The 25,698-nt window shown below is 37.5% G+C and overlaps 2 protein-coding genes across 5 annotated transcripts in view; both read left to right on the plus strand.

Annotated features, from left to right (window-relative positions):
• The window catches only part of aff4 (AF4/FMR2 family, member 4), a 31,065-nt gene extending 23,836 nt beyond the window's left edge, over positions 1-7,229 (plus strand). For both annotated transcript variants that reach the window (XM_086177333.1, XM_086177331.1), the window contains exons 15-21: positions 10-73; positions 510-646; positions 769-840; positions 985-1,078; positions 1,206-1,249; positions 1,959-2,176; positions 3,309-7,229. In XM_086177333.1, coding sequence (XP_086033459.1) covers positions 10-73; positions 510-646; positions 769-840; positions 985-1,078; positions 1,206-1,249; positions 1,959-2,176; positions 3,309-3,436 — 757 coding nt within the window. In that variant the 3' untranslated portion in view covers positions 3,437-7,229. The remainder of the gene's footprint in view (positions 1-9; positions 74-509; positions 647-768; positions 841-984; positions 1,079-1,205; positions 1,250-1,958; positions 2,177-3,308) is intronic.
• A 1,245-nt stretch (positions 7,230-8,474) lies between these two features.
• The window catches only part of shroom1 (shroom family member 1), a 31,228-nt gene continuing 14,004 nt past the window's right edge, over positions 8,475-25,698 (plus strand). Inside the window, exon 1 of one of the 3 annotated variants that reach the window (XM_086176970.1) lies at positions 8,475-8,538. The gene's annotated coding sequence lies outside the window, so the exon portion shown is untranslated. Of the gene's footprint in view, positions 8,670-10,394; positions 10,493-25,698 lie in introns of those variants that run through there. The other 2 variants (XM_086176969.1, XM_086176971.1) reach the window with 2 other exon arrangements.

A 25,698-nucleotide genomic window follows, 5' to 3' on the forward strand; every position in this document is an offset into this window, starting at 1 on the left:
TTGCTTTAGGGTCCATTCAGCAGATCACTACTTACAAGAGGCTAAGAAACTTAAACACAATGCAGATGCTCTGGTAAGAAGCAGTTCTAATATCCCTTCACAAGTACAATTGAAAGACTGAAAAGCAGTGTGTCAGTCATTCATTTAGTCCTGTTATTATATGATTGATCATACCAAAACAGATTGTGTGGGTGGTAATTTATAAAAGCCTTGTTTATTATATTATATATTGGAAAAATTGTGGGCAGGGGGTTGATGCTTTAGTTACCGATAAGTTATAATCAAATGTAGGCCTGGCATTGGTTGCTTAGCAAGGGGATTAAAATACTTGACTTAATAGTTTATTATAACCATTAAATTTGATGTTACTGCTTCTTTAAGATCAATAAAGAATTAGAACATTTATTTCGGCATGGTTTTGCTCTGCCATAATTCATAACATTTAATGCAAAAAAAACAGCTTGGAGTAAGAGTCAACTGACCATGATTTTATTTTTGAATTGATTTAGTTGGACCGTTTCGAGAAGGCTGTTTATTACCTGGATGCTGTGGTGTCTTTTGTTGAATGTGGCAATGCCTTGGAGAAAAGCGCCCAAGAGGCCAAGTCTCCCTTTCCCATGTATGCTGAGACGGTGGAACTGATCAAGTAAGTAACTTGTTTTTCCACTACAGTCAGGCTTTCAGAATTAAAATTGCAACCAAATTTCAGTGGCTATCTGATGTTGTCCTGAAATAGAAATGCATATAGGTTTTTGTCTGTACACTTAGATACACAATGAAGTTAAAAAGCTACATGGCCCCTGACGCAACTTCAGCAGACAAAAGACTAGCTGTTCTCTGGTAAGCGCACTAACTCATTCGGTGACTGCCTGTCTTTGCACTCTGAAGTACTCCAAATACGTTTTTTGAAAAGTTTTATAATACTTTTTATGCTCATAGTAGTACTTCCCCTTACCTAAAATATAAACCTATTTTACTTTGCAGTTTAAGGTGCCAGTCCCTTCTGTACCTGCGGTTATTCAAGCTGAGGAAAGACAGTGCATTAAAATATTCCAAGACACTGACTGAACACTTAAAGGTACTTCTGAAACCATATCAGCTGGTCTGCCTTCGATGCCCAGGGAGTACAATTTACATGAAATGCATGATATTTTCCATCAGTATGTAACCTGCTTCCTCTGTGTACATTATGTTCTTTTTATCAGAATTCGCTGAGTAACACCCAAGCTCCCTCTCCTGGGATGGGAAAGTAAGTCATGGTCATAGAGATTAAGTTCATTGTGCAGGAAAAAGAAATTCTACTTCTGTTTCTTAACTCTATAAAGTTGTCATTTTGTAGATATTACAAATGACTTCTAATCCACATTAACAGGCAGCATATTCAGTTGATAATATATTAGAAAATTATCAGGTAAATAGAGCTGCCATTTAAACAAATCTTCCTCCCCATTATTGTTGTGATGTTTAGTTTACTTAGTCTGTTGAGAGTGTTTGCTAATTTCACCTGTCGCACAGTGCGTAGTTTTCCTGAGAGCTGTGTGGAATCATTTGTGGATCCTGTACAGATACTTCCCAATGACTAGAATTACAGAAATTCCAACCATCCATCCATCTTCTTCCGCTTATCCTGCACTCTGGGTCGCGGGGGATGCTGGAGCCTATTCCAGCTGTCATCGGGTGATTGACTGGCGACCAGTCCAGTCGATCGCAGGGCCACATATGTAGACAAACAACTCATTCATATGGGGCAGTTTTCCCAATTTTTTTCCTATTAACCTGCATGTTGGTGTGCTAAGTGCTGTGAGGCCAAAGCGCTACCCTCTTCCCCACCGTGCCGCCCGATGATGATGATGATGTAAAGAAATAGATAAATAAATTTTAAGATAAATTACAATTTAATTGACTGTTGTTAGCCATGCACTAATCTGCATGTTTACTCATTTTTGTTTCTATTACAGCAAGGCAGCAGGCATGCCCTCTCCAGTGTCTCCAAAACTGTCTCCAGGTTCAGCTGGCGGCTACTCAGTCGTCAGCAGCAGCAGCAGCGCCAGCTCATCTGTTACGATACCTCAGCGTATACACCAGATGGCTGCCAGCTATGTTCAGGTCACCTCCAACTTCCTATATGCCACTGAGATCTGGGACCAGGCGGAGCAACTATCCAAGGAACAGAAAGGTAGGCTACCATAAAGGCAGAGTTGTTAATGAATTATTTTAACTAGTTTGCCAACTCTTTATTTAATGTAGTTTTGGAGACAAACTAAGAGTTGTTTTTGGCATGTTGCATGTTCCCCTTAAATGATGATGAAGATGTTGAGGTTCTCTTTGGGAGTGACCAGGATGGATAGGATCAGGAATGAGTCTATCAGAGGGACGGCACATGTCCGATGTTTTGGAGAGAAGGTCAGAGAAGCCAGACTGAGATGGTTCGGTCATGTACAGAGAAGAGATAGTGAATATATTGGTAGACGGATGCTGGAATTGGAGCTGCCAGGCAAGAGGTCTCGAGGAAGACCAAAGAGAAGATTTATGGATGTAGTGAGAGAGGATATGAAGGTAGTTGGTGTGAGAGAGGAAGATACAGAGAATAGGGTTGGATGGAGAAAGTTGACTCGCTGTGGCGACCCCTGACGGGAAAAGCCGAAAGAAGAAGAAGAAGAAGAAGAAGCATGTTCCCCTTAAATGAAAAACCTTTGTGGACAGGCATTCGGTCGTGCCTAATTTAGATAGCAATTAGATCTGCTGTTATTTTGCTGCTATTTGAATAACTGAACTATTTTTTTCAAATACCATATCTTTTTTTTTTGTCTGTTTTTTTCCTGAAATTCATTGAATTTCACAGCCATATACACTAGAATATTCATTTGCCAGGGCCATATCTTTACTTGACTTCCAAATTGAAAAGGGTGTAGCAGGACTGCCCTGTCAAACACAGTTGAGTAGCAAGCGTAAATGGAATTGTCATTGCAAATCACATGAAAATGAGTAATGGCCATAGAATTTTGTTGGGTAAAATAAATAAGACATCATTTTCACAGCAGAAAAGTAGCTGCAGTCCCAGGACAAACTAAAAGACACTTTATACGATACTTCAGACCACCCCGAGCCACTGCTAGCTAGCTTAATATAATCTCGGTAGGGGAACAGAATGTTGACATTCCATTTAAAAATCAACAAATATGATTTACTCAAAGTCATGGTAGGTTTTGAAGATTCCCAAGTTTTCAAATATATGATAAATAATCAAAGATAACACAGAGGCAGGGGTTTTATCTAATGATTTGACCTTGTTTGTCCCTTTTCTCCAGATTTCTTCTTGGAGCTAGACAAGGTTATGGGTCCTCTGATCTTCAACACCAGCAGCATGACAGAATTGGTGCGTTACACAAAGCAGGGCCTCCACTGGCTACGTCTGGATGCAAAGCCGATTCCCTAGCAAGGATTCACTCCCTGCACGCTGCTAATACAAACAGCCACACCTCAGACTCGTATTCAGCGTTACACCCTTGGGGACACAAACATTCATATGTAAACATCAAACATAAATACACACAGTCCACCTCTTATTCTCCATGGACGCGGACAGGATGAACATCTCAGACATATCTCCAACACTGTGTCCATTTTTTACACCAGCTTGCCAAAAGCACTGAGCAATTCTAGCATCTGACACCGTCACCACCATACATGGAGAAGCAAGGAAACTGCAGCATGAGGAAAAAAGTGGAGCTTCTCGCCATGCTTCTTTGATTGGCATTCATACGAAACCTTTGAAGGCCATGTTTTTTATGTATTCAGCATGGAATCGCTAGGTGAATTATTTATTATTTATTCACTGGTGTTTGGTTTATAGGCTACTTTGGCTTTTAACATTTTATTTGACGTTTTTCACCAAAGTACCTCCCAGGAACACCAAAGGTGCTTTAAAAATGAAGGTTTCTCTTTATCATTTTTGTGCCTTGTATTTGAGCTACAGGAAAACATTAATCACCCATCATATCTGAACTCTCGTTTGTATTTTTTTTTCCTTCTGTTTTTTGCCTAAGCAGCGATTGTTCTATGTATTTTAACATTTAGCCATTTGTGGAAGCTGGTAACAATGACTTATGACTTAAAGGCACGTCCTCTTACCTTAGTCAGTGTTTTCAGTTGAAGATGGTCCTCCAGTGAAGCTAATTCACTCAGTCAATCCACCTTAAATTGTTTTATCTTTTTAAGTCTCCAAAAACTATTTGTTAGTCTTGAGAGTAAGCCCACAAGATTTAAGGACTATAAGGAAGGGCTACTGTACACAGCAGAAAAACATTACTGATACACACTAAGTTCTGGACATTGGCGTTATATTGATTAGTGTATTTATCGTATTCTATTTTCCAGAATAATAAACCTAGTTTAGCCTTGCTAGCAGATGAAGAATTCAATCTTTCAATTGCTTTTTAAACCACTTCGGTCCAGTTCGATGTTAAGAGCAGCATGGCCTCTAGGGGCCACTAGCGGGGGTCTTTTTGATCCCCAGCCTTAATAAAATTGATCACAGTAATGTTCTCTCTAAGAGATTTGCTGCGTCTTTGAAGCTCCGGAAGTTCCTGTCTCTTCCTCTGAAATGTTTTTACACTGTAGTTACATTGTTTGAAAAATGTGCTGGAGGAAGAGCCACTTCCACACAGTGTTTTTTTCGCCCTTTTTGTTTGATGCCCTTGTTTGCTCAGAGTGTATTTTTCTAGGGAACAGCAGGGAGTGTTGTAGATTGTATCCACAAATCCAATGCAGTTCTTCATATTGCAGTTTATTGAGGGTGAAAACTAATTTGGCATGTCAAACACAACTCAGTTTAAAAGACATTGGTAATGTTTTCTAGAGACGCAAATCTACCAGTGAAGCAGATTAGTAGTGTTGCATTTATAGAACAGAGTTTAAAATCTAAGATTATATATTTCAAATAAGTATAACAGTCAGAATAGATTTTATTTATATACTGAGCAGTTTCTTTTTTGGCCAAGCAAAAGTTTAACTTTGCAAATGCATGGGCTTAACAGGGGTTATATTATCAGATGCAAAGTATTTGTATATGTAATCGTTCCTATTTAAATTTTTGAAATCTTAATAATGGCGGTATTACATGAACTTAGACAGGGAAATGTGTCAACTTATTGTTTTTAAGTGATAAAGCAGAGACAATTAAAGTTGTGTGCTCGCTGTCCAGATAATGACAACCAGTAATTTTCAAATACCTTAACAGCAAATTCGGACACCAGAATGAAGACTAGCAAGTATGTGGTTACTATTTGAGTGTTTGGTGTTGGTCAATTACATCATGGAGTTGCTTTGTGTCTTTCTTTCCTGTTCTTTTTTTCTCCCAAAGTCACTTCCCACTAAAACATGCTGGAAATTGCATGGGCCAAATAGTATTCATGGGAACTTACTATTGGTTGATTTGGTTCATGTTGTGTCCAAATTTGATTTGATCATGTTTTTAGTTCATGACAGATGCCTAAAACTGTGTAAGAATGTTAAAAAAGAAAAAAAAAAAAAAAAACAACAACTCTCTAGCACTTTTTTTCTGCATGTCTTTTTGAACTTTTCAGCAAATACTGTTTGGCCCTGGTTTGACCTTTTTTTTTGTTTTCTATCCTTCACTGGCTCCCTGGCCTTTATTGTAGGAGGGGATACTGTTATTTCTTCTTACACTTGAAAAAGAGAAAGTCAGGGGGGTGTTCATTTTAATCTATGCAGGAGTTTTTTAAGAAAAAAAAAAAGGGTCAGATTATGCGGGGAAAATTTAATTTTCAGGCTGGGGGTTTCTTCTCCTCTTGTCTTTTTTTTCCACCTTGAAAGGAAACCTGTTTGACTCAAGTGTCCAATGCCTTTAGCTTTTGCAATTTTGTGTACTGGTTTAGTATATAAAGCTGTGTGTATATAGATGGGTTTTTATAACTGAACACTGATGGGTCAAGCCATTCTGTGTTCGAAAAGCTGGGGGCCACTTTTCTCATTGGAATTCCTCTGTGGGTTTTGCCAGCCCAGTCAATGTCTTCATACACTGGTACACTTTGTAAATACAGGCCCTCGCCTCGTGTTCCCTACACTATCTTATAGTCAAATGTACAAATTTAGCATTAGAATAATTTTTGACAGTTTGCTACTCACACTTATTTATTTTTCTGCCCCTTTTTGCTTGATGTTCTTTTTCTATTTTGCCTTTTTCAGGATTACCGTTTTATGAAATAGGAAGATGTAAATGTATCGGGGCTGATGATGAGATTTCCTTGTGTAAGTAGTAATTAATATTAATTCTAACTTGAAAGAATCCAGGGTAAGATGAGTTTTTTTGACATTCAGTAGGAAGATGTTAACATTTGCATGTTTCTATTTAAAAAAAAATGTATAAATTGTAAATATAACATTTCTTTAAGGGTGAATTTCTACTACAGGTTGACATTTTTATTGAAATTTAAAAATGTTGTAAATACATTTGTGAGATACTTTATGCAATTTTTTTTTTCCTTCCCTCTTGGACAAATTGTGTTTTCTTCTTCCAAACTGTTCAAAGATGACAACCCAGTCTCTTAACACCGTTATTTTGTTTGTTCTCCTGGTCCCCTTCTTGCTGTGCTAGTATACTTTGTCTTCTGCTTCCCTGTCTCTCAGTATCATTATTGCCACATAATCATTAATGTCTAGATCCAAGTGCGAATATTTTGTCTTCTCTGTATTTGTTACAGAAGTGTGTACTTTAATGAAATGTACATTGTTGATGGATGGATGGATGGATGAGTGGATGGATGCGCAGTGGTCGACGTGTACAGTCCGACGTAAAACCAGGTCTGCTTCTTCCTCATGAGAGTATTTCCTATTTGTCCCTTTTTGAACAATTGGTCCAAGGTGTCTTTTAAAACAAAGGTATTTCTCTACATGTCAAAAACAGTTGTAGCAGTTTATACATATATTGTATAACAGCTTTTTTTTCCTAAAATTCGTCTCAAATTTGAGACCAGCAGCATACACTATGTACAATTGTCTAAATTGGATTAGTTTTAAGAGAACTAATGATAGAGATACTATATATGATGGATGCAATATGATTAAAGGTACTCGTTGAGTTTGATTTTCAAACCGTAATTTAAAAGCATTCTTGTGAAGTGAGTATTAATTGTGACTAATGAAAGTCTGTCCTGAATATTCTTTGTATTTTGTTGTATTGAGAATAAAATATATATGAATATGTTTAACAGTTTTGTACTTGTTTTTTTTTCAGCTTCACTGTATGCGCTAATATTTCATATAAGTTAAAGATATATATATATATATATATATATATATATATATATATATATATTATTATTTTTTTTTTTTTATTTATTTTTTTCTCATGGGAGGATGTAAATAAAGAAGTTAGTTTATTGTTGACTGACAGTTTGTTGGCTGCACTGCAAACTGAAGGTTCATCTTCCCAAGTAGAAATACAGAAACTTGTATCCAAAAGGACGGGTCAATGCCTTGACCCAAATGAAGTGTTTAATCAAGTATAATCTGAAAAGTATTATTAAAGCAAGATACTGTATTTAGAGTGTCACTTTTGAAATTTTAAATCCTCTAATTGTGACCGTATCCAACAAGTTAGGGTAGCCAAAATTCATGAGAGGGACATTCACGGTTTACAGAGGGATGATAAGCACACATAAGGATGGTGACCTAGCACTGCAAGAATATCCAGCTGGAGTCTCCATTAAAGCTGTGTTTACATTATTTTGTCAACCCCATGCAGTGCCTTTGTGCAGGGCTGTACTTCACTTCTCATTTAGCAAACTGCCACTGAGCGGTCATGTATTGAACTGGCCGCAGAGGAAGATAGCATCACTAATAATGAGACGACAATGACAGAGAAATATGCCACAATCTAAAATGAATATACTTTTATTTTACTATGCAATTGGTGTGTAATACTAAACTAACAACATAGATGTGATATGTGACAAATTACACTGGTCTCTTTAAATCAGAGAAGAGGTGGTACTTGCTTCATCTCTCAGTGCGTGAAACAAAGGTATTCAGAGTAGTTTTCCAAGCTTTGTAAAACAGAGCCTCTTAGAAATGATTATCTCCTTTCAATCCACGTTTTACTGCCCTGAAGAATTAACTCTTACGTCGACAGGCTTTCACCTTTGTTTCATGCCTCCCCTTCCTTTTTTTGGTATTATTTTAAATAAATGTCCATCCCTCCCAGAATAGGCAGTTCTAGTAAGCAAAATTTTAATTTTATTTTACTTTTTTTTTTTTTTAGCTGATACTTGATTTAGCAGCTAACCCTACCGTTATAAGATCACAGAAAAGGAAAGTCCGGTTTTCCAGTCCGGGCATCCACACGAAGTGTCCAATAGGGTGACGTGATTTCGGAAAAACACCGCCCCCATCTGGATTTGATTGGTCCATTGCATGTGCCATCATCTTTCATCCGCTTCTCCCTCAAGGGAATGAGGTAAGCTAACGCCAAGTCAACTGAAAGGAAAGCTGTGTTTGCAGACGTTGCGGAGCAAGACGGTCAGTCACCTATTATCGAGTATTTCTGTGCTTCTCGAAGCCTGTTCATTCGAATGAATTAAAGAAAAAAAAACAATAGGGGGATAAAAGAAGTACAAGTGGGAAGGAAGTGAGTAACCCGGAATCGGCAGGTACGTGACGGGAACACACCACGGGAACAGCAGGTGCATCTAGTATCGCTGGAGTTGCTCGGTTTCGGTTGCCAAATGTCAACCTGTTGGTTAACGTTTCCAAGTAGAGGCTGTCAGAGAGGCGCTCGGTAAAAATAAATACAACAGGCTTTTCTTGAACTACTTTGGTTGTTGTCTAAAAAGTTGTATTTCCTTTTTGGAAGTGAGCTAAACCTCCATAAAATTTGCGGTGTAATTAGCCACGCTGTTTTCGCCCAACAGGCGAATAGTTATGTTAATATTTGAATGTGCTTTTTTTCTTTCTTGTTTTCAAGAAAAAACAAAACAGAAGCATCAACTTTTTCATTTTTAGTGTATCTTTCATCGAGCCAAGTGTCTGCCTGCTAGATTAATGCCCTTTTTGTATTCTTCATTTTAATTTTGTGTCAGTTTATTTTGATATAAGCAGGTCTTTTTGATAGCAACGCATTCATGCTGGATGGATGTGTCGTTGTGGGTTTCTGTTAGAATCGTAGATTAGGCTAGTTTTTGTTTTATAACCTGCTGAAATTCAATATAAGTACTTCATGTGCCACTCTACTAATGCAGTTTCTGAGTTTTAGTCGCTCAAGGAGACCAGCATATAACTTTATCATTCAAATTGATACTTGGAACTGAATTATGCAGGGGGGGCTTTCTACCTAATGACTAGGCTATGTTTTATTTAAAGTGGGAACAAAAGGCACTGTGGCTGTGGATGGGATGCTTTTTGGGAAACCAGACACTGGTGTTTTGTACTCCGGCTGAAACGTTAGCACCCATGCAGTACGTTGTTCATATGATGTGACCAGGAGGAGGACAGTGGCCTCACTGTTCACCCCTGCTGGATATGTGTTCAGGCTGATGACCTGGCTGGACTCAACTGCATCCACTTAGTCGGGCCTAGAGTCTTGGCCTTTCAGTGGAACACTACTTGCCTTTGTGCAAAATATGTATACATATATATGCGTGTGTGTTTTGTAATTGAAACATACACATATGACAACCATTGCTAAGATGCAACAACTCATTTCAGCATCTTTTGGACAGTTACGTGAGATGCAGCATCACTAGATTTCAAGCCAGAGCATGCAAATATTGTAGTGTACATGTGCTAATTGTAATTGCACAGATAGTGGTAAATGTAATACATTTGCTGTAGTGCTTGTGGTGTGTGTGTGTTTGCATTTTTGCCCCCGAGGAAGTAAGAAGAAAGGACACTGAAAGCATAGATGTGCAGGGCTATAAAACAAAGAAGGGTCACTAAAGTAATCAACCATGCACGGAAACTTGCCTTAGGTGTTGAAACATGATCTTCATTATTTTCCCCTCGCTCTCTTTCCCTAATGTTCCAAGGAAACAGAAATGCCATGACATTTTATTGTTGGTCAGTTGCAGACTAAAAAAACCCAAACAAGAAATAATTGATCATCAGAATAGAATAAATGTTATTAAGTTAACTTCAAATACAAATATGTAATTTTTCTGTGCCAACACTTCCGTCTGGAGCCACTCAAGTATGCTCAAACTACAGACCATTGTTAGCTGCTTTTTTTTCCATTATGAGACAGGAAATTTTCTCTTAGTCCATTTGGGTGTGTTGTTTTGCATCTGACGTTTATTTTAGTGACCTTTCACACACTTCACCTCTAAAAGATAGAGGATGTGTCTTTTCGTTGCCTGTAAGGTTAAGTTTCAGTCACGGTGTTTCGGAAAGGGTAATAAATAACAAAGGAGGAACTAGGCAATTTATTACATAAGCTAAATGTGAAAGACTGAGGTCCAGACCAGTGGTTTCAGATCATGTAAGTTATGAAATACTTGTAATAAATCTTTGGACAATCTTTAATCATTATCACTGTCTGGCATTGCTTTTAAGTCAGATGAACAGAGGACAATAAGTTAATGCACCGGGATACAGCAGTGGGCTGGCAGAATTATAAGTCCATTTACAGCTTGTCGGTTTCTGTGATGTTGTTTACTTCCACTTTAATTCTGTAGGGTTATTTTTGAAGTTCCACCTTGTCTTTTGTACCTGCGTGATGGCATGCTTTAGCTGACTTTTTGCAGCTCCAGGTAACATACTAATCTCATTTGATAAGAAAGTTTTTGATGTTGTGAATGACCTCACTCGGGGAAGTTCCAACATGTATTAATTTAGTTTTTTTAATACTGGCTGTATGAGGATACGGAGTGATAAAGAGTAAACACCCTGCATGTGACTTAAATATGCATCAGCTGCTGTGAGTCTCTCTTTGCAGTATTTCAGTTGGAAGAGGGATTTAATTTACTGCACTAATGAAAGGGATCAGGGAACCATTTCAACATCAACAGAATGAGGTTGTGCTTGCAACGTTGAGCTAGAAAGTGAGGGCTACTTGGCTGGCCAAAGTCCATCAAACACATGTGCTGTTCTGATTTCTAAACTGCAGCCAGTATGACGTCAGGGTTTGGAATATACCGTCTCCTGAATTGCTGATAAGATAGATTAGATAGATAGATAGAGTTCTAACTGAAATTCAGGTTATTGCCAGACTTGTAACTACAGTATATACTAAAACTTCCTGGTATGCGTAAGTACCAGGGACATTTCTTCTATCACCTCTAAGGAGGTTTGGGAAAATAGTTTGATCTTAAAAAGTGACAGGAGGTGAGAGGCAGATTAACACACAGTTTTCAAGTTCCCTTTTATTGCATTATCTTTTATCATTTGGCCTATTAATCAATAATAGTTTGAAGGACAAATGTCATATTGCAGCTGACATAACATACACAATATGTGTTATCTTATTGATAATCAGGATTTACAATAATGGATCATGATGGGAGAGAATCACATCTGTGTGTGGATTCTGTGCATCTGTGTGCCCTCATTGTGTAATTGATATATAACCCTCTCCTCAATTTACAGACGTCACGTAACCATTTAAATTTTATTCTACAGATTGAGTAAAAGACACATCATGGTGTCTCTAATGGAAACTTAGTGGTTTTGTTTTCTGTCAGTGATTTGACTTGATGAACAGGTTGGGTGTTTTGATGTGTAATCACATTTCGTCCTGCTCATTCATAGCTCGTCCCAGAAATTGCTTTTGGGAGACAGCATATCCTGGAAGTTCATTTAGACACCTCGGACTATATCTTTGAGGAACATAACTTTTATATTCACAGCCTTTTAAGGAATCTCACTCAGTCCTTTGTCCAGTTTCCCTTCTTAAATGGTTACTTTCAAGCTGTGCTCCTGAGGAGGTCCACAGGGTTTTGCATGAACCTGGAATTGCCTGCTGAATGCGCCGCATTAGTAAGTTTTTGTCCAATCCCGTCTCTTGTCAGAGAACGATAAAGGCCTCTTCAGGCCTCATAGAATATACAAACATCAAGGAGACTAATAGCCTGCATATGGACTCATTTTTTTTAACTTTTTTCTGCACCTGTGAAATTACATTTTGTGTGCAAAAAAAAATGTGTTTTGTGTATGCGCTACATCCTTGCTGATCATCTCTGGTTTTTAACACTGTCCATATTCTTCTATTCCCTGGCACAATGTTTCAATGTGCTGCTCTTCCAGCACATCATTGTCTCCTTGAGAAGGACATCCTTATTGGCCGCTTTATATGCTTCCAGTCTTCTTTTAAAAACAGCAAGAGGATCACAAGAATTTATGGCAATTTCTCATGGGTGAAGTTTTGGCACTGTTAGGCCAGCTGCACCATGCCACACGTAAGTAGTTTGAGTCGCGTAATCCGTGTAAAAGAAGCCTGACTGAGTACAAAGCAGCCAGTCAGGAAGACCTTGTCAGGGTCAGTGATTGGCTGTAATTGTGGCAAACTGTAATACCGTGCCACACTCAGTGAGCAAACTGACAGTGTTGAGAGTTTACGCACTAGAGATGCCAAGGGTTGAGTGACCTGTTAATCCAGCATTAAGGAACGGTTTTGCAAGTGAACAGGCGGATGTTAGCGTGCACAAAACAATTTTTTGCAAACAAAATATTCCAGGAGGTCAGAAAGAGGTGAAAGTAACCCCATACACCACACCTTAACCTCACACACCACACCTTCACAATTATTCAGTTCTTCAGAACCCTCATTGTGATATGGCAGTGTCATCTATCCAGGGGCATGTGTGCATTTTTCAAGGTTGTGGTTTGAGTAGTCATTTTTTTTTCTCAAGTTCAAATATCCTATACAAATTCAAATTTCTTAGCCCCAAGTACCTTTAGTAATTTAACAGATCTTTTTTAACCCCCCCCTCTTTCCATGCCTCTTTCTCTCTCTCCCTTTCTCTCTCCTTTTTTTTATAAAACCCCAGGGCAGAAACTGAAATGCTGAATTATTTATTAGAGATAAAATTGTTTTCCTTTTAATTGATTTATTCAGTTGCACCCAGGCTTAGTAATTGGTAAATGATTTTATCACATTTTGGATTAATTTTACCTTATTTTTACAGGATTCACTTGCTTGCTCACAATCAGTTTTCTGTGTTGAAACTCATGAATGCTACCAAGCTAAGCTTTAGAAGGATCTCTGTAACTCAGAAACACTGGTGCCATCTTTCTTTAGATAAAGCCATGCACTGGATTGGTATTTATCAAGACTCCTTTGGGTTTAATTGCCAGCAGAGTAGATTTAGCATTTGGTAATAATACAGAAAATGCATTAGATAGAGGACATCTGATTTGCATCTGCTACATATGTAGCACAAATGTATTTAAAAGGAGAACTACATGGTGCTTGTAATTTCTCTCTAAATGAAAACATTAATACTAGTCCACAATCTTTTCTGTAGGATGTGTCTAAGGGGTTCAAACAAAGTAAGAGGGGGAATTGCACTGGGTCTGACATCATAACAATTAGTGGACCATTCCAGCAGCTGAGACAGAGAAAGTACAGAGTGTGAACTGGACATCCATAATACACATTGCCAGCCAGAGGAATCTCAGGTTTCCAAGACCTGATGCCAAGGTGTAAGTGAGGGGTTGTCAGTTGGACTGGAGACAGTTGTGGATGCCTTATTAAGTCTATAATATTGACTAATAAAAGAGGTATGTACAGCTGTTTGACATTGCTAGAAGTAGAGACTTGATGACCTTTTTCATGTGACTGTGCCCAGCAAGAGGGAAAAATTGCCAGCAGTTATACTGTTGTTCCATTCTGTTTTAGTATAAGTTGAAGTGGTAGAAAAAAAGACAAGAAAAAAAACAGGCTCATAAAAATGTCATAATGGTAAAAAACAGCCGTGTTAATGTTTGAATGTGATTTGGCAACACTCTTTTTATATAACAAAGGCATGGAAAGGTTTTGAGTTGTAAAGCAGTGATATAATTTTTGTCATGGGAAAGTATCTGGTGTTCTTTAAATAGTCAAATAATTTCTGTAAGCAGTACATCTGTATGCCATACTCAATTTGTCTCCCTCAACTCTCAAAATCCAGATCTACAGTTCAATATTTATCTGTTTTACAGCTTTAGACATCTCCAGCCCCACCCTCTCGTTCTCCATTCTGGAGAGTGTAGATGTGAACAATAAAAGTAGCTCCTTATAATCATGCAACTCCATCTATGTAATTGTTGATGCAGTGCAGGAAAATACAATGGAGACTACAGATCACTCGACTCCAAATTGTGGTTATTTCTACTGTTAGATGACTGTACAAGTTTCACTTGGAGGACTATTTCAAGTTGCCATCTGAGCCTGGCAACAGAACCAAGATGTCATTAGCAGATCACCTGCAGCCTACAGTCTTTAGCCTGAGGTGCATGTGGGAGTGTAGTACATTCATTATTAACACATTTTTTTTCTTACAAAAAAGCGCATTTCTGTCACAGGATATTCTTAGATAAATGTGAGATGATGGCAAAATCCCATACCTTATTGTGTAAGAACTGCAAGGTAACAAAGAACTGCTGTATTCCGGATAAAATAATAATTTTCTTTTGTATTGTTACGTTATTTCCATTACACAGCCTTTTGTGGCAGAAAGCAAACTTCTCAGAGGAAAAGCGCTTATGTAGGATTACCCAGTTTGAGAGACTTATCAGCTAGCAGAGGGGAAAAAACACTGGGTATGTTACATTGTTCATCATCTCTTTAATAACCTGGGGAAGGGCAGCTGTTTACAGCTTGAGGAGGTTTGTTTACGGAAAAATGACAGTGTTGCCTTTTGTATCATTGCTGCCACTTTAAACACCTTTTAATATAGATGCAGTTTACAGATACATATCCAGTGGTTGGTTTTGATTGCTAAGGTGTGAAGCAGGAGACCAGATATAAATTATTATTTTCTATTGTTTTTATAAAGCCTAAAAATTTTGCAAAATTTAATGCAAATACAAAGTTGAGACGTGTGTGTGTGTGTGCGTGTGTCTGTGCGTGTGTCTGTGCGTGCACCCAAAGGGCAGCTTTTTGAGGCTGTGCTTGCAACCAGGCTCTTCCTCCTCTCGGCCTGGCTCCAAGAAGGGCGTCCCCTGGTCTCCCTCTTCTGGGAATGTTGTTTATCTGTCCCATAATTCTGTTCGGCTGCACTTGGTTTTCACATCTGGAATACTTCACAACCTTCGGTTTGAAGTATTCCAGAAATGGATTACACATCCCATCCAAACTGGATCCAACTTGCATTCCCCCAGGAGGAAGTAGTGTGTGTTGCTGGGGACAGAGACACCAAGTGATGAATTAATTCTTAAATGTTTAAATCAGTAATAATGATGATTTAAGGGGAGGCGGGTGTGTGTGTGTGTGTGTGTGTGTGTGTGTGTGTGTGTGTGTGTGTGTGTGTGTGTGTGTGTGTGTGTGTGTGTGTGTGTGTGTGTGTGTGTGTGTGTGTGTGTGGAAGTACTACAGTTACCTGACATAACTATTTCTTTGTGCTGTAGATCTAAATAAGTGGCTTTCCATACTTAAGCCGATATTAGAGTATATACCAACGTTAAACATCTCACAGTTCTGTTTCTAGTACTAGTGAAGCACTCACTTACCAGAAATGTAAACATTTGCCTTTGTATATAGAAACACATGAACTCAAACTAATGTAAAATTAGTCACTAGTCAAAATGTGATGATTGTGTATACTGAATTATTTCACACTTGGGAAAGCAGTCACTGCGTCCCTCATCCACTTGAACACCCATTTTCGAGTTGTGAGAAAGGATGTTCTGGTACCTGTCGGTAATTAAATTAGGACATTACTATTTCCTCTATATCTGGCCATCCATTCATGCACGATCAGTTGCAAAAACTATTAAAAGCTGTCCTCAAAATTCTTATTCGTGATATGTTAAGAATTTGCTCATCTTGAGAAAAAGGGTCATCTTTACATACTTTGTCAGAATATGACCTACATATGTTTTTGACTTGAGCTGCACTCACATTCATGTCAGTGGGGGGAGTGAATGTTAACCGTTCACCCACACAGTGTCTCTGGCTGCCTGACGGGTTCTTTTGCAATTCAAATATCTGGTGCAACACTGAGCAAATGTTTCCTTGTCCTGCTGCTACTGCTCTACAGGGCAGTGTATTGTGTGTGTGGACTGACCTTTTCAAGCGACTTAAAGCCTCCTAGAGGTATGAAAGGAAGGATTACAGTTTTTTTTCCCTTTCTCATCACATGTTATCAGAGAGTGGACAGTTAGGTTTATCACACCTTTTCCTTTATATCTTTGTAGTGAACATGATGTGCCAGGACCTTCTGTCGTGAATGACTCCTGCTAGGACTCCTTTCCTCTTAACATCATTTTAGATGTGTTTGTATTGTTGTCCTTGTGTTCATTTTGACACATGTTGTTCTACGAGTGGTCCAGTCACACCATTTAATTTCTTCACGTAACGGTTCAGCTGAAATAATGCTTTGATTTCTTTATCAGCAATCAAGAAAGATGGGAGAATATCATGACCCACCAGGACATTGATAAACCGCAATATACCCCTCTTTAAATTCAGCATAACATGAGGCAGTGTATATGAGTGTAGTGTTGGCCCCTCAGCTCAAACTTTTGGAATACACTGAAGGCTAAGCCACTGAGCATTGAATTAAGTGTGTTAAGAAAGTGTGTTGGTGTGTGACTTATTCAGCTCAATAGCCGAATAGCTGATCTTAAGTTGACAGAAGAAATGTAGCAGAAAGGCTGCTTATGAACACTACAGTCAGAATTCAGAAACCAACCCCATGTCACAGCAGTACAACAATCTGGTCCAAGCAGTCCATTGCATTAGTGAAGTTCCTCTTTGCTCTACTGCTGATACATTATTCATTGTGTTACAACATTAACAGTCCTCATTATGGAGTGTATGAGCTCTTACTGCATTAGTGACTGATGAACAGATATTATCAGAGGCTTGGTGGATTTCTTATAGTTTACAGTCAGCTGTTATCCCCCCCCTCACTTGACTTGCAGCACATTTACATCATTTATACAGGCCCATGGTCCTATCAATAAATGTATTTACAGACCAGGTCTAGTCAAACAAAAATTAACCACAGGGATTTAGAAAAAAAATACATTTGTAATGTTAATAAGATGTTGTTCTCCAATTGTTTAATAATGTCCGTCAAAGAGCTGTAATGACTATCATTACTACCTTATGGTGGGAGTACATGTTGTAACAAAATGTTGCTTTAATTATAATAGGATTACACCCTTTTATAATGATTAGCTTCTTGTTTGATACTAGCAATAGCAAAGCAATTATTTATTTCTCCTTTATTTAACCAGGAAAGTCCCAGTGAGGTTAAAAACCTCTTTTTCAAGGGAGTCCTGGAAAATATGAATAAGGAAAACGGTTCTAATGGATTTGTTGACATAGTCTTATGTATTTAAAAAAAAACCATCAGAAATGGGAAAACTGTAACAGTGGATTAATTGAATACCTTACTGTTTCATTATTGCTGAATACTTCTTTAGGTTGGGAACACTGTTGGTGTGAGGAAGGATTTGGGACAGAGGGATAGATGTTAACTGTTATGGCGTTTCTTAAGAATGATCTGTGCACAACTCTATAGCCATAATACTTAGGTTGGACCTGAAGAAGTCTCTTGGATGAGAGGTGAAACATCTTCAAGAAACTAAACGAAGTCCTGTTGCCACTATAACATTTGACAGTGACAGGCAATGATCTGGCTGGCTGAACACGTCTACAGACAATGCTTCCATATTTCCAAATACGTGGCATGGAATCATTGTCTGAAAATGCGCTAGTGCGGTCACACTGTTCATGCAACAAACTGTAAGGATAACTAAGCCAGTTAGTAGCTTTGTAGAACACTTTGTACCCAATTCCATGATTGTGATTAGCTCAGGCACCTTTGCAAAATCACCCTTGGCACCTTACTATACTGGCAATTCTTCCGTTGCATATTCTCCTCATTACAGGATTGTCTATTTGATATTATGTAATAGGTATTAAAACTAAATCATGATATAACAAAGGCTTCATATATAGTAAACACAATGTTTTTAAGAATATTATGTAAAGGTTTGTCCGTCCTGACATATAAAAGAAGGTCGTAAAAGGGTTTATGAACCTTGGATATCTTACTGATAATAAGGTTGTCTGTTCTTCTACCAGGAAGTGTTTTCCTGGTGCCTTATCAGGTACATTCGCCTGCTGTCTGGTCATGTCAATAGATAGTGAACAATATCTTTGCCCATATTAATTTCAGTTGTATAATTAACATAGTGCCTGCTGTAGTGCAATCTAAGAAGACAAATAAGCAAACTGCACCATGCGTAAAAATGCATATCCACGCATATCCATTGACTTGAGGTTCTATTCAATTAAAGGGACACATATAAAGACATAGAACTGGACATCTATGTTATTATAATTGATCATAGACAAATCATAGATGTAACTTGTAGATGTAGATTACAAATCATAGAATTTAATGCTTTCTTACTTTCTAGACTTATGCTTCCTTATGTCATACCAGTGCTTAGCTTCCTTTGCATGAATGCTGGCAGTGAATGCTGGCCACTGCTTTCCAGTTACTCGTCAGTTACTAATGTGCACTCCTTGTATGTGCATGTCTGTACGGTGTCCTTGAGTGTCAAAGAAAGGTGCTTTCAAATAAAATGTATCATTATTATTATTATTAATAATATTGTTATTAATGATAATAATATTAGTATGCGTGCTACTGTATTTTGTTTCAACAATATCTATTAGTCCAAGTTGAAATGCTTCTCATGAACTTGTGAGACAAATTAAGTATTTTTGTGGATGAGACTTTATGCTTGAACATTTTTTGCCCTAGATGCTTATCAGGCACATGCCTTACCATGTTCCTGTGGCTAGCACCCAAAGTTTTTGCCCAGAGCAATAGCTATTGTCCCTAAGCTATTCTGGTGGATTTTTGTTTTATTGTTATTGATCTCCAAGGTAGTTGATTGAGACCCTTTAGATGTATTTAACACAACAAAATGTTGTATAATTTTGTTCCCCTACTCTGGGTAATTTATCCCAGATTGAACTTCTAAACCAAATCAGAAATTGATTTATTGATAAAGACTTAAAAGCAGGAGGTGTACTGGTCTGTAACTACTGCTGATTGCAATTCTGCATGTAACAAAAAAAACAAAAGCTGGTCATGACTTTCTAGAAAGTGTGATAATACCATTAACAGCTTTTGCTGCACATTTTTACCGGCACTAATACAAACTATAAGAAGCTGAATTAATCCTTGAAATGCCTGGTTGTAAAGCAGAATGAACAATGTTATTGTTATCGTTTTTCAGAATCTACTTTTGTTTCAAACAGCCAGTGATGGATAAACAAATTTAAGGCAAATTGTTTACTTATCAGTCTTTTGGAATTAGCTATAATAATTAAGTGCTGTGGTATTGTTGCAATAGCTACTATCCCACTGGTCTGTTTCTAATTATTCCCCATTCCTTAAAATAATTGTGAAACTGTAACGTATGATAGGCTTTATAAAAAAAAAAATCCACTTGTCTTGAGGCAAGAGCAATTTTTTTTCCTGTCCTCTGTCTCGGGAAGGACTTTGTCTTACTGTGCAAAGACTAACTTTTAATGAAGAACCAAGTGACAGCGCTGTTACTCTTTAAAGGTTTATTTTTGCTTTAGTTAATCAAATCATTTTTCTTTGTATGCTCGTTCATTTAAGCAATGTGAGATCATTTTCTTGCATTGTTTGTTGCAGCTGTTTCGGGTACTTAAATGAACTTTCATTTACGAGATAGTTCTGAAATTCTAACTGACTGGCTTTATTGTAAGAACAACACGTTTACTGTACAAGCTGTAATTCATATTCAGCCCTTCTGCAGAAGTCACGCAGTTTTATGCGTCACGTTAGTGTCAGCAGTCAGCTACTCAGCCCACAGCTCATTATATAACACAACAGAGATGTTTCTGCAGCCTGGCAGGGTTGATCAGGTCTAGGCTAACTGCTGGGGGACCCTCAGTTCATCAGGTGCCTCAGTCATGTCTTTTGGAATGTTGTTTGTTGAAGGTAAAACACTATCTTCGCAATTCCAGCCCAATGAGCCACTCCTCTGTACATAATGTTCTCAAAACACATTTGAAGCTTGGTTTGGAATTGTGTTTAGTCTTTGGTCCAGTCGGGGAGAGAGAAGATGTACAGTCTGGATGGACATTTTTTTTTACTATGCTTACCCTGGCACAGCTTACTTGAAGTTTCAGCAGATTTTCTTCCCAGCACCTGACATGAGATTCATACAAACAACTTGGGAAGCTTTTCTAATTTTTTGCTTGCTTTCACTGTATATTTTCTCGATGTTCAGTACCAGTACAGGATTTGCAACTTACAATAACAAAATCATTTTTTCCTTATTTAGTTCATATCAAATATACAGAACATTGAAAACAATCAAGGAATGGAGATTTCTCTGTTGAAAAATATATTGTGGATGAAGCCTAAAAATGATTAAGTCATAACAGACTGTACATGGTGAAATATATGAGACACCGGGGCTCTTAGAATAGTGTCTTTCTTTCTTTTCAGAATGCATTTTTTCATAATGATGCATGCACCTTTAGCAGGAAGTATATTACTTTCTTTTTCTTTTCTTTTCTTTTTTTGAAGTGGTGTTTGTCCTCAGCTTCCTTCCAGGTCATCTCTTGTTTCTTGCATTCTGTAGTTGTCTCCCTTCATTATACTTCACCCCAGTCGCTTTTGTTACTGTGGCTCTGTTGTCAGTAGCATCTCACACTTTTCATGAGAAAGGTAATCCCAGGATATGTAAAAACCAAGCAAAATGCTCTCACTGTTGCTCTTGAAAGACAGACAATCCTTTGGCCTGGAGGTAGGGTGTGCCATATGCCAATTACTCAGTTACGACATTGGTGTTTCACACATGAATATTTTGCTGCTGTTTTTTTTTTAAAAATTGTATTATTATTGTTTTCTTTAATTTATTTTATATGTTTCTGAGGTTTGAACAGATAAACGTATAATCCCACAGAGGGTTCTGGTATGTAAGACTGCAGGATAGTTTTTAGTGTTAACCTGTACAGTGCGCTTTCATATTTGTCCTTTCATAATTATGTTGCATCTATTTTTTGACCCGGGCACATTTTAGACTCAACAAACATGAGATAGTTAAAAAAAAAATACTATTATGGTGTGGAGAAATTCCATCAGTATCCAGGTAAAGTCACCGTGACTAGATCATATTACATACCCCATGGGGTCTGTAATGCAAAAGTAATTGTCTTCTCAGGAGCCGGTTAAAAGTGACTTAGTTTGTCATTTGCAAGGGTCTGTGCCATTTCTCTGTATTAGACCCAGAAGCTGCCCAGGCATGGTGGAGATTCTGGTTAATGGTTGACTGTGGTGCATACAGAATGCTTCAACAGGGGCTTTTTTAAAGTGTTAAGAAGTAAAACTGGAATCATTAAGATAACAACAGTACACCCAATGCACTTGGTTATTTTCCTTTGGGGAAAAAAAAGTCCTTGATCTTTTCTAAGTCGTATCACTATTCTCATGTAAAAACTTATCTTTAAATTTTGGTGACAGAAAATATTTAAAATGTAGAGATATTTGGATTTTGACCAGCAATGTCTTTTTTGATATTATGTAACTTCAATTCATGCACTGCTGGGAAAAGCTACTCTGTACTAGATCTAAAAGGACTTATATAATTTATAATATTAAGTGTTTCATATTCTTAGTTGTATACATTGTAGTGTTGTCTTACCTACATAAGGGCTGGGATTCATATCCATTCTGCTTGGAAATGTAGAGCCTTAAAGCCTATGATGTCTTTTGCTTCATTATTCACAGATAAAGTCAACTGAAGCAAATTACTGACAGCTGTAAATTGATAATATAATCAATGGGATTATAAAGCAACTATTAGTCTACAGTTAATGGGGATAAACAATCAAAATCACACAATTTGATAACCATGTGATATACATATGTTACATTAATTCAATCAAATCTATAATATTTCAAGATATCACATCTGGACAGAAATTTGACTCATTGCCCTAAAATGAGTCTTGAGGCATTCCATAATTAAGCATGAGTTAAGATGGAAATTGAATCAGACATATTGGGTGAGATACATACTCTTGGTATTAGTGAAAATTAAAATCAGCCAAGTGTTAAATATTGTCAAGATGGATATTTAGGCTAGATTGGGCAAGGAATGCAATGCTTATTCGAGTGTGACAGCTTCTATTTGCCAACTGGATATCTTATCAGACAGTGGTTGAAGGATTGCCTAGCAACCTTTGGTCATAGCATCTCTTTGGTGCACACATGCTGATTCTTCGTATTTTGTTTGTGCTTGACACTCACATCCAGGACATACACCCCATTGGATGTGGTGCATGTTCTGTTATACACCATATAACAACACAGCTTTGCTTTATTTTTAGTACACATCACTTTCACCTTTTCAAAGCAGCCACCTCTCCTTTTCTGTTCATATCCTCATATCCTTTGAGGGAGTTAAAACAAGGTTGCTCCTGCATTTTATCAGTTTTCATCTATCATTATACAGCCAGTATCATTATCCGGAAATATGCTTTTATTTAGTGTAATTCTTTCAAAGGGCTAAGCATTCAAGGGCTCTTATTTCTGTAAAAATGCATCAAAGCGCCTTTCAGAAGTATCTTGAACAAGCTAAAAACTGCTCTGCTTGCCATCACCTTGTTTTGCCTTTTATCTTTTTTTCTTTTTCACAACAATGACAGTACATTTTATTGGTTAGCCCCTTTCTAAACCCAAGGTGGAATTAAAGTGTAAGCAAGTTAACTTACCATTAAATTGTGCCTTTTTCCAACAGCATACACCTGCATAAGATAAGATAAGATAAGATAAGATAAGATAAGATAAGATAAGATAAGATAAGATAAGAGTTTTTCAAAGCAGGATTCAGGTTAACATTTTTAGTGGCTCCTGTCTTGACTAAAAGACATCATTAATGGATAATGAGATGGATATCATTAAATGGTAATGAGTCCAGCAGTTTCAGACACTCAAGATACTCTGTAATAATATACCCGCATATTATTTTATATCCTCTTTGTACACATAAATCTTGAAGCTCTATATTTTGGATGTCAGGAGGAAAATAATACTTTGTATAGGTTAGGTTGGTTTTGGATACATTGTACATTTACAATGCAACATTTTAGAGTCGATGAAAGGACAAGTTGTTATAATCCTTGGTGTTTCCATCGCTTTTAATGGGGAGGTCTTGAGATATGGTTGCCAGTAGGAGAAAATAGAGAGAATCCAGGCAGTAGAACATGTAGAGAAACAGTTTGGTGGGATACGATATGGGATACCATTGGGTTCTGGGGTTGCCTGAGGGCATGGCCCACCCTCTCTGTCTTTGTGGCCCTCCTCCAACGCTTTCTCTGTTGTCTTCTTTCTTTCACAAACCTATCAATTATAAATAAGATTAAATAAAATTAGTTTTTGGGCAGTGGAGAGACATTTAATCTGCTACTGATAAGTATAACAGCATGTTATCAAGTTTGATGAAAAGCCATGAACTTAAATTAAGAAGACCAGTATGGGAAAGATAAATGTCGTGACTTTTTTTGGGTGCCTCCTCAACCTGCTGGTTTCTGTGGCATTGCCATTATGGTTACTCATGGCTTGCTGAAGCCAGCAAGATAGTAGTTTCATGAATGCATACCTAAAACCCCTTTTCCAAGACCCTATTTTTAATTTAGGTTTGGTTTTGCCAAAATGCGGGTATCATTTGTTGAGAAAAACGCCCACAATATTTAAACACACATTGTGATGTATTTCCTGTTCTTCAAAGGGTAGTTCTTCTGTCGAAATGTACTGAGAAATTCTGTATCTAAGCTTGTGTGAAGTCCCATTCAATTTTTTTGTATAGAACTGCAAAGTAGCATCTGTTTCTATGAAGGTTCTCAGTCATTAGTCGTTATTATAGCAACTGGACTTTGTTTAGTCCAGTTGCCATAAAAAGTAAGATATATTCATAGTTCGCTTGTCTTGTCTGAACCACTGTTCTTGGACTGTGAACAGAAAACTGTTACGTCTTGCTAGTCAGAAAATTAATAGAGAGAAGTAAAATACAGGATTGCCTGCTTCCTCTGCTTTTTCATCTATGCGTCCAATGTTTGTCTTGCTTATTTTACAGTTTTGCTTCTGATCATAGATTTTTTTTTCTTTTGTTTTTTTGGTTTCTTTCTTATTGTCCTGTCTGTATGTGTCCTACTTCTCCCGTTCTTTTTTTGCCGTCTTGTGTTGCACAGGGGTCTTAACCTTGTGGCTTCATGAAGTTACACAGGAACATAAGCACAAATGAAGAACAAAGGAAAATCTGAAAGAATGTACCTCCCCCCTTCCTATTGTTCATTCCTCCCACTCTCCATTAGCCTTACCCTCTGCTGCCTTCCTCATTCATTGGTTTTGTCAGTCCAATTTTCATTACTGCAATTTGCTGGTCCTTCTCCAAAAAACTTCTGTGCATTTTTTGTCCTCCTCCAAAATGTATGTCATAGATTACTTGTCAAGCAAATTGTAATTAGGAGCTTTTTTGCTCTGTCTTAAACATTGAACTTAATTATTAATTCTGTTTGGAAATGACAAAGTAATGGATTTTTTTTTAAATAATTTGAATATAATGCTGACCTAAAAAGACCAGGTTGCATTCACCTCACATTCATTCAAAGTGTAGCAATTGTATATCAGTTAGGTATTTTTACTGGGATGCAAATTTGCTGACCAATGGGTAAATTGAAGTCTATATCCAAATTTACAATTCTTTCAGAAATGTTGACATAAGCTCCACAGCTGTTCAGATGTAATCATACCCAAGCATATAGCAAAGAGATAGATATTCTCTTGTGCAAATATCAGATGAAATTTTGCAGCAATAAAAATAAAACCAAATCCACATGTGGATTTTTCAATCAATATCAAGTTCTTATTTTCCCTCTCGGGTTCATGTTAACAACACAAAAAAAGGAAAGTTATAATTTGGACGAAGCTGCAGTGCTGCTAAAAATCGCAGGATGTGACTGTAGGGCCACTTGACAGCCAGGCAGTACCACTGCCAATCGCAGTACCAAACAAGAGAAGGAAATAAGGCCCTTTGTCTTGAACAAAACGATCACACACGAGGTTTCAAAGCTCACAACACAAGTCCTCAAACCTTTAATGCCATTGTGTCATCACAATCCAGGGGAATCCATACTTGAACTTGGATAAGTCTATATGTTCATTTTAAAAAGGCTAATGTGTTACAATTGATATTGAACGGGGACTTTTCTCTCTTTTAAAAATAATTAGAATCAAGGAAAGCAGTAAGTAATATAGTAAGTAAGTAAATTAATATAAGATTTTATTCAAGTGTGCATAAAAGGTCAGAGATGCCAGGTTTTTCATTTATATAGTCCAAAACAAAATATTATAGGGAGTCAAAGACTTAACGCTGATAACTCATTAGTTGTTTCCTTGCTTACACGTTATTATAAATGTTGGGACATTTTATAGAATTCGTTAACTCTTTCTAACTTTGTTTTGTTGGGTGGGGAGGGGG

Source organism: Fistularia commersonii, chromosome 29 (assembly GCF_037954325.1).
Source record: "Fistularia commersonii isolate RoL2024-O1a breed Wild chromosome 29, RoL_Fcom_v1.0, whole genome shotgun sequence".
Classification (NCBI taxonomy): Eukaryota; Metazoa; Chordata; class Actinopteri; order Syngnathiformes; family Fistulariidae; genus Fistularia; species Fistularia commersonii.